We start from the raw sequence: 10,398 nt of genomic DNA, 5'->3' as shown, positions 1-10,398 counted from the left end.
GTGCCGTCCCGAGGGCGAGCCTTCACGGGCTCGACCCGGTACAAGCATGAAGTAAGCCGCCAACTTCACTGTGCTGCCACCTTCCGGAACTCGTGCTTAGAGTCGTTTTACATCCGCGCTATTGACCGTCTCCGACACGGCCATCCTGCGCTGAACACGTCCTCGTGTTTGTGGGTGCTGTAACACAGAAAACATCTCGCACAGTACATGCTCTTCGGCCAATCCTGACAAATTTTTACGATTAAACTCTGATATTTAATTTTTAGGCTTTTAAACCACAAAACTGAAAAAAACTAAATCCTTAAGATCACTTAGTTGTCCGTAAGTCTAATCAGTCTATCTATCAAGACCTTTGAAATTCAAATCGCATACCATCGTCCCGTTAAGCTTTGAAAAGTTATAACAGTCGATCAAAAGATAGCAGTTTTCGACATTCGCAGGGGACACGAGGAATCAATACCTTCAGGATATTTCTTGTGAACACAGAATCATGAAATTTGTACAAGAAACGTCCTATAGCAAAGAATCTCATAATACAAAATTTAAGTTCATATGAAAACAGGTTTTTTTCTTAATTTGAATATCCTAAAATAATTTCCAACTTCAACCCTTTGAAATTAACCATTTTGATTAAAATAATGAAACATTGAATTCTGATCATTTCAATTAAATTTATGAACTACTACTAAAAGAAAATAACGCATAAGCGACCAAATACCACTTTCACTGCCATTGTCATCAGCAGATCATTATTAAAGTATCACAAAAAAACTAGAGCATGAATCTTATCCGAGGCCTGTGGCTTTTCACTAAGCCCATCACACACGCATTCCACCGAATGCCAACTATGGCTTTTCACTAAGCCCAACAACACACACGCATTCCTCCGAATGCAAACTCTGGCTTTTCACTAAGCCCCACAACAAACCTCATGTTTGTTCCACACGCATTCCTCCGAATGCCGAGTCCCACGGACTCCCATATTCCAATGGTCTCTACAAGACCCAACCTCCGCCAGCGTCACTCGCCCACCGCGTATCCACGGTTTACTACAAGCAGCTATCTGTACTCCTAATAGCAGACGCCGATTTCAAACGGACTACGGTAATACCGCGTATCCACGGTTTACTATAAGCAACCATAACTCCTAATAGCAGACACCGATTTCAACGGACTACGGCTACGAAATGACTACTGGCACACTCTGACCAACCGAACTAAGATTCATCGCTATCACTCAACTCAAACTCAAATTTCAAACACTAATCAACTTCAAGTGGTACTTGGCCCTCAGGCATCCTCAATATATTAACAAGGTGAAGTTACCCGAACATAGTATTTAAACAAAATCCATCTTTTCAGAGTGATTATTGGTGTTTACAGGATTCAATAGCTCAACAGTTAAAAAAAGTGAAATCTTATCTGAACTGAATATTACTCATCCAACAGAATCAATATTCTTAATCGTTTTTCGTTTTAATTAACTCAAGTTATCTCCTATACAGCCATACTGACAATCATGCGTCCCCGTACGCCATTTCTCACACTACATTACTACGGTAATTCATCTCGGGATACCAAAATAACTACCATCCTGCCTCAGCCCACACTGACCTTACAGGGTAACCATACTGCCCCGGTCCTCCTGACCGGTCAGAACACACATCTACTATCCTGGACCTCATGCCAGATAGAACACCACAATCCTTCGATGAACTACATTACCATCACAATATTATTTCACGCAACACACATTTACTTCACAACGTACGAGACAACACAACCATCAGTATGCTACAACTATACTCCACTACAACTCTACTGAACTATACCTCTCAAGTCTACCATAGAGCCTGTGCAGCTTGCTCAAATTTTAACAGCAGTTTTATTTTGTTGTCATGATCATTGACAAACAAATGTGACAACAGCACAAAAATAACATCTTAAAAAGTTTAAAACGAATAATTCGTAACTGAACCGCAGAAAACACTCAAAGTGGTGAAAGCTTATTCTCAACTGAATATTTACCAACTTGAATTTAAAGTAATCATGTGATAACATATCTGCCTACAAAAAATCGCGAGAAACCCTTCAAATTTTTTTTATCGGCAAATTTGAAAACTCAACTTAAAACAATTATTAAGTGTAGGCTTAAACTCATCTGTGAATCTAATATCGAACGGCAAAAGGGCTGAGCTAAATTTTAGTTTCAACGTTATAAGAATGAACTGCTCAACAACTACTGTACAGTTGTACACTGTACTGTAGGTAGTTACCTAATTGATGTATTCAGTTGATGTCAAACTGCAGCTAGTCACAAAAACTATTATCAAGAAATTACATTAAATGCACACAATGTTAAAATCGATTAGGTACTATCGATGTAAATCGATTAGGTACTATCAATGTAAATCGATTAGGTACCATCGATGTAAATCGATTAGGTACTATCGATGTAAATCGATTAGGTACTATCGATGTAAATCGATTAGGTACCATCGATGTAAATCGATTAGGTACCATCGATGTAAATCGATTAGGTACCATCGATGTAAATCGATTAGGTACTATCGAATACTCCACGTTTAGGACTTATTTGAAGCTAAAAAAAGAAAAATATGTGCGTGTACTACGCACGAAATGAAACTTCTTTATGACCTTATTTTTCAAAAAAATAATTTACTATATGCAACTTTACAGAAATATGTCGAATCACGCGTGATAGGGATAAGAAAAAAAATGGTGCGTAACGGAAAAATGTCACGCTAAATTTTCTTTCAACCCCGATAAAGAAGTTTCACTTCAAAAACCTTCAGAAAACCTGGATGGGTTTTTCTTTTCTCTATGCAATTAAACAGACATTATCTGACGACAGTATGTAAACTGTAAAGGCGCTATTAACCTTAAGATTATTTTCAACAGTCTTAATATCTTAACATTGAACGGACCCAAACGTCGATGAGATAGTTAAAATAATTTTAAAGCAATCAAGTTACGTACTCAAACTAAATCTAGACCCGTATTCCAATCATAACATTTATCTTAGGCCAGCTGTTTATTTGAACACGCTAATTATCTGCGACATTGTATTATGAACTGCCTAAATAAGGACCTAATAAATTCTCTGTAAAAATTCAAAATTAAATGCCTCGATTTACCTTTTATTCGATCAAAGTAAATCTGTAACATTTCATAAAACTGCATATTGTAAAAACTGCATACTGTGAATTGTTCACAACATTATTTTAAGTAATTAACCTCAAATATCACCTTAAATAAAACCTACGAAAAGTTTATAAACCTCTAATGCACTAGTTAACGCATTACTTTTCGTTTTTAATCGAATAGCAATAAGGCTGTCTTTGTGTAGCAATTAATTGCTATTTGTCAAGGGTTATAGCCTAAATAAAAACTAACGCAGGTAGTTTAAAAAATTTATGCGGGTAGTCAAAAAACTAACGCGGGTAGTTAAGAAACTAATTTAAAAGCAATTCGCATACTGTTTTTGTTCTGATACACTGACAAGTGAATGTTTATTGTTTACGTTCGATTGAAGAATCTGGATGCAGTGTACAAATTAATGTGTTTTCTTTGTTAGCGTTAATTCGCAAAGTTACAAACATTAAAACAAGTCGTTACTTAATTTCATCTTGAAGGCAGTACTTAGGCCGCGAAGCATTTTTAAAATAACACGAATTACCTACTAAAGTAAACGCGTCCCTGAATAAGTGAAATACAAGTCACACGACCTAGGTACTGATAATTTACCACTGCGTAACTAAGATGGGCTGAATGTAATGGAATAAGTTTTAACTAACTACAAAACCTTAAAGCCATATCGCACGACCTAATAATAACATCACTGCGTAAATAAGTTGAGTTTAATGTAATGCAATAAGATTTAACTATACACTGGTCTTGTAGGCTACAACTTTAAACAAAATCTAATCGTTACATTTGGTACAACCTGTAAATCAGCGCAGTTTTTGTGCAGCATTTTGCCGAGGCTGTGACCATTTTCCTCAATTAATTTTAAAATAAATTTTGTAACTAATGTTTTTGGCAATAAATTTCTTTATCTTTCAAAAAAGTTACTACATTTTGAAACTTTATCTAACTGTACACTCAAAGTGAAATGTTATCTACTGACCGATTTGGTATGAGATTGAATGACGACACGTCGATACATCGCTCTGGTTCTGGTGATCTCAGGCCCGACGTGTTGATGGTAGTGATGGTAGCGCGACGCCCGGCGTGGTATTGCGGTGCCTGGCGTGGATGTGCAACGCCTGGCGTGGTGTCGCGGAGCCCAGCTTGGTGCCGCGGTGCTCAGTATGGATGCGTAATGCACCACATGGCGCCACGCATGACGCTCGACGCTCGACGCATGATGCTCGACGATCGACGCATGATGCTCGAAGCCGGACGCTCGACGCAATGGCACGGTGCACGACATGATGACATGGCGCTGCTCTCGATGATACGGCTTCCGACGCGGTGATGCGAGCGGCAGTGTCATCCGTGCAGCGCGAGGCGAAGTTGCCACCCTGCCCGCACATAACGAGCTCTCCCTTTGTCACTGGCTGCTCAGTGACACGTATGCTCGTAGATCTGTAGGATGCTTCTTCCCGTTGAAACTGGATCGAAGTGCCACGTGGTTGCGGCGCTTTGACTTTTAATCAGGTTATCGTATATCGTATCGAGGTTATCGCCACGTGTTTTCTCATTTGCTCGATTTGATCCCAATTCTGATGTCGGAGCAAGATGTAGATTGTGAATCTATTTTCAAGCTGTGGGCGTTGCGTTGGGTAATCGAGCAAAGAAACACCTCAAACTCAATCATTTCTTTATTTACCACCGATTCGGAAAGCAGTATCTACAGAGAAGAACCGGCAAGAAACTCCATAGTTGCTCTTTTTAATCATGTCAGTTTTACAATACAGTCATTTTAATACAATCACTTTTAATAACCGTTACGTTACACATTTAAATTAAACACTAGCAAAGAAAAGGTTAACAGTTCCTAGTAGTGGAAGATCCGAACTCTTCGATGTTCGAATGTGAAGTGCCGTCCCGAGGGCGAGCCTTCACGGGCTCGACCCGGTACAAGCATGAAGTAAGCCGCCAACTTCACTGTGCTGCCACCTTCCGGAACTCGTGCTTAGAGTCGTTTTACATCCGCGCTATTGACCGTCTCCGACATATATATAATATTATGACAGGCTTTTTTAATAAAAATAACAATCAACTAACTATAGATTTAGCACCAATATTAAAAAAAATTGTTCAAAATACTCTTAAATACATATTTTGAAAATATAATAAAAAAATATGTTGCTTATTAAAAACAGATTAATTATTGTGAATGTTTTTAAATTGTTTATAAGTTTGTTTTATTTAAACTAATCACCATGTGTTCTCTCGGTCAACGCTCGACCTATTGACCTAAACAGAGGAACGCAACAGTTTTAAAAGTTAAGTTAATTTATTAATTACAATAAACAGTATCTAAGTAATGATGTTGAATATTTTTTTTATATATTAACATGTCTATTTTAAATACGAAATTCTTTCAAACATTGTATCATGTAAGTTTTAAGCTAATATGGTAGGTTCGTAATGTGTAATATTTTCTAAAAGTTAGAAAACTTACCTTAATTTTCTTCTTTTTAGGAATCTAGGTCATTCCAATAACTAGTAATAAAAAGGCATAATTGTTTGAATATTTAATAAATATGAATATGAAATACAAATCCCACATTTGCATTGTAATGATCGATTTATGGATAATAATTGGTGTTCAAAGCCGTAATGTGATTTGTTTACCCTAACTGTTAACAACCTAACTGTATAATATTTTCAATAAACCCTTTTAACGACCTTTTATTTGTTGAGCGATTACGGTGCATAAAACATATTTATATTGAACCAGCTTTCCGCCCGCAGCTTCGCCCGCGTTTTCAAAGAAAAACCCGTTCCCGTAGGATTTCCGGGATAAAACCTATCCTATGTCCTTTCTCGGGTATCAAAATATCTCCATACAAAATTTCATGCAAATTGGTTCAGTAGTTTAGGCGTGATTGAGTAACAGACAGACAGACAGAGTTACTTTCGCATTTATAATATTAGTATGGATGCTGTAAAAAGATTATTATAAGTAATCATTTGTTTTTCAATCAAAAAGAATCACAAACTTTGATCGAAAAAAATAGATACTGAAGTAGGTACTCACTTTACAACTGTAAAAAATGTTTCCAACCTGTGGTACAAACACTAAACAGCTAATTGTAATTAACGATGATTCATATTGCTATCATCAATCTTTATCATTTCATTGAATTGTGATATTTTCATGAATCGACAATGCCTAACGGTTCCGATTCAAATTTTTTGCGTTTCGCCAGTACAAACAGAATCAAACGAAGCTTTTGTTTAAAACTGGGCCATCACTGTTCGCGAAACAATTAAACTTTATAGCTGTAAGTATCAAAAGCGCAAAAAATGTTGAAGATGTCTGATCTCACACATTCGCAGTTGAAACCGCGCTCGCGACGACCGGCGGCTAGTCGAGCGCGCGCATCGCTAAAGAAAAAGAATTTAATTTAAATTTTGACGTTTTAATTTTTTTATGTGCACTTGAATTTAGACTAAGGTCAATACTATCCAATAACCATAGATAATTATTTTTTACATAAAATTGATGTAACTTTGTTATTGTATGCTAATCAAGTTTTTGTTTACATTCAGTACTAAGTGCTTCGTATTGTTACAATTATGGTGTGTTCTGTGAGCGTTCAATTTTGTTAGATTGTTAAGGATTTTACAATGAAGTGGTCAAATCTTTTGTTATTGTTGACCCCGGTTTTAGCCAATGTGAGTGAATTACCACAGAATATTACAAGGTATGTTTTAAATTAATAATAGATATAAATTATCTCAACAGGTCATTGATACCTACATAAAACGTTCCTTACATAAATGACTATGATTTCATCTCTCTCATTAAAATCAGCATTTTTAAAGGTGGTACAGGTGTTACAGGTATATAGTGCATTGGGGGAATTTCGGATGAGGGGTAATTTCAGAAAATGATGAATACCACTTTAGAGCATCGCTTTATCATAAGTATCGTGAAGGAAGGGCATGAAGATATAAAGGTTTGATATTATTAGCATACATATTTGCTTAATCTATCGATAGTTACGTATTTAACATATACGTATTTACCCCGTGGCCGGAATTACCCCAATGCACCTTAATATGTTTTGTTATAGAGTACTAGCTTTCCGCCCGCGGCTTCGCCCGCATTTTCAGAGAAAAACCCGTTCCCGTAGGATTTCCAGGATAAAACCTATACTATATGTCCTTTCTCGGGTATCAAAATATATCTATACCAAATTTCATGCAAGTTGATTCAGTAGTTCAGGCGTGATTGAGTTACTTTCGCATTTATAATATTAGTATGGATAGACTAGGTAACCATTACCTACAAAGCAATTTTTTGTTGATGAATCAATTCTCAGGAAACCAATAATTACGGTGTTATTAAAAAGATTTAGTTTTCAATTCAAATAAGGATTGGTGATTCATGTTCGTATCAAGGCAAGGGTAAAAAAGATGAACCGAAATTTGCTTGTAATAATTTTATTAAATGATAATTAGTATCCGACCCGAACCAAATTTGGTTTTTATTATGGAGTATCGTCATTATTATCTCTGTTATAGAAATGACGAGCTTTTTATTGTGAGAGATCCTTTGGATCCTACACAGTCATAAACAAACATTCGTTTTTGTTTGAAAATATAACAATTTTGCTAAAAACCCCAGGAAATGCAGGAAAATAAGACTGATATATTCAAATATAACTAAGTTACCAAGCTAGTTACCTACCTCGTTGTTGATTTGTAATAAAAAATACATTTTAGAAAGAAAGAAAGAAAGAAAGAAAGAAACATTTATTTGTTTTTTTAATCAGACTTTAAGATAGATCTTCCATAGACACGACACTCTTTCATCTAAATTCTAAACGAAATAATAAAATGTCTAAAACCATTAGAGAAAATATATAAATACGTATCCTTGCAATATATAAAATAATGAATGGTTGTCATTTAATTAATTCAACGTTTCCTGGCATTCTCCATATAATAATAGTACAATAACGTCACTGTTTTTGTGAAGATAATCTGAGTTAATTACATACTAGGTACTAGAGTACATAAATATTATAAGCTATTCACACGTGTTCAGTTTTGATTTAAAGATACCATTAATAAAAAGCTGTGGGGAAGATTACTTATACCTAGTACCTATATATAGTTAATGAAAAATAGTTATTGCCTAATCACTTCGTAAATTTGAAATATACATGGGTATTTGAAATAGACAAAAATCATAGTGCACCTATGATTTTTCATTTGTCACATTTTCATATCTATAAAGTTTCACCCCTAAAAAGTAAAAAGTAAAAACAAACACAAATATAAACGATTTGGTTATTTAAAAAGTCAATAACCTCCCACAAAATGACCTTTTACCAATGTTTATTTACACAAATCATTTTCACATTTCATAAAAAAAACAATATTTCTCTTCAAAAACTGCAGAGCCAACCTTGCGACTTGCATACTTGACCTACAAACACATTTCCTTATGGTAAAGAAGAGTCATCTATAATGTTTCCGACATTATAATAAACGTGACTTTGTGTATAGACATTTCAATAACAAAGTCCATTAATCTAATTGCAATTTGTAAAGAGATATGAAATAAATACAGAGATATTTCGATTTAATCGTAATGAAAACAATACTGCATCATTTTTCATCATCGTTCTGGTGGTAGTGGCGAAAAAAGCGTACCATGAAATGTAATCGATATGAAATTATTCTTTGCAAAACTACAAAAAGTATCTGCTTGTACTAGTGTAGATATCCTTCCTCGATAAATGGGCTATCTTACAAAGAAACAAAAACAATAACACAGCCTATTCGAGCCAGCAGTTCTATAGTTACGAATATTTTTACACAGTTCATCACTTCATATCTACGCTTATTCCTATTACTAGCTGTGCCGCGCGATTTCACCCGCATTATTCCGCTCCTGTTGGTCTTAGCATGATGATATATAGCCTATATTACCTACTCGTGGATAATGTAGCTTTCGAATGGTGAAAGAATTTTTTTAAATCGGTCCAGTAGTTTATGAGCCTATTCATTACAATCAATCAAACAAACAAAGTTTTCCTCTTTATCCTTACAAAAATTATTTCGACCAATAGTAGCGGAACAATGCGAGTAATATCACGAGGCACAGCTAGTTGTAAAATAAAGTTAATAATTTGAAAAAAAAATCTTCGAAAGCTTTCAAAATCATCTATACTTAATTCCCTTCCAGTTCGCCATGCACAGACAAGAACCACCTGTTCCTGGTGCCAGGGGTGTTAACAGCTGGCGGCACCAACAGGGCCTGTCTCTCCAGGTTCCACCCTGAGGGTCCAGCGAGGATGCTGCTGACATTGATGGTGAATGGAGAGTCTGTGAGCGCGTCGCGGCAGCTTAATAGTGGTAAAAAGATTTATTGTTCAGATTATTAGTATTGAGATGCTTTGTATTGATTTGGCGACGTTTTTTCAGATAAATATTTATCGCTAAACCAAATGCTTTTTTATGAGAATGATGAATTAGTAAAATGTTTCCGAGAACGTAACAAACGAACGTAACGTTAAACGTAGGTATTTGAAGAAAAATCGTAAATTATGTTTCTTCTATTTTTAGGTGATGGCGGTTGTTTGGACATATCGGTGCCACTTCAACCAAATTCTAAAGCAGAATTAGTTGTGAATGTACGGTAAGCTAATATGACACATTAATTGATCATCATCATGCGTTCTTACTTCATTTGTTTTCTTACTTCGGAGACCTGACTAAATCTTAAGGCAATTTTGTCTTACTTTTTCATAATGTTTTTTTTCAATACCGAGAAAGGCCTCTTATAAAGCGGCAAATGATCCTTCACACGTTTTGGACCCACTTTAAACGGACAGATTTAATACAATCTTTGTACACTAATCAATATAACAACAAGATATGTTTTTATTTATAAATGTGTTGACATGGAGTTTATTTTATAAATGTGTTTTGTGCTTTAGGCTGTATATATTTATAACACTAACATTACCAGATACCCAGAAGCATCTTGCACCTGGGAGCGTCGAGTTCCCCTCCGGATCTCCAGCGGGAGGCTGCTCATCATCCACACGGAACGCGCCAAGTATCGACCTGGCGACCTGGTGCGATTCCGCCTGATTGCTCTGAAAGCTGATCTGACTCCTGCACATACTAATGTGAGAAAAGATATGATATTATATTGTACTAGCGGTCCGCCCCGGCTTCGCC

The 10,398-nt window shown here is 35.9% G+C and overlaps 1 protein-coding gene across 1 annotated transcript in view; it reads left to right on the top strand.

Moving 5' to 3' along the window:
- The first annotated feature begins 6,669 nt into the window (after positions 1 to 6,669).
- LOC149901551 (pregnancy zone protein-like) overlaps positions 6,670 to 10,398 on the top strand; it is a 31,996-nt gene continuing 28,267 nt past the window's right edge. The window contains exons 1-4 of the mRNA XM_090110915.1: positions 6,670 to 6,902; positions 9,398 to 9,567; positions 9,778 to 9,850; positions 10,184 to 10,346. Of these exons, the coding sequence (XP_089967041.1) occupies positions 6,826 to 6,902; positions 9,398 to 9,567; positions 9,778 to 9,850; positions 10,184 to 10,346 (483 nt within the window). The 5' untranslated portion in view covers positions 6,670 to 6,825. The remainder of the gene's footprint in view (positions 6,903 to 9,397; positions 9,568 to 9,777; positions 9,851 to 10,183; positions 10,347 to 10,398) is intronic.

This window comes from Colias eurytheme, chromosome 16, assembly GCF_061535395.1.
Source record: "Colias eurytheme isolate Ceu_HAF_F1 chromosome 16, ilColEury1 Martin Lab GWU primary, whole genome shotgun sequence".
Classification (NCBI taxonomy): domain Eukaryota; kingdom Metazoa; phylum Arthropoda; class Insecta; order Lepidoptera; family Pieridae; genus Colias; species Colias eurytheme.
The sequence above is the reverse complement of the archived record's forward strand: the minus strand, read 5'-3'. Positions and strand labels throughout refer to the sequence as shown.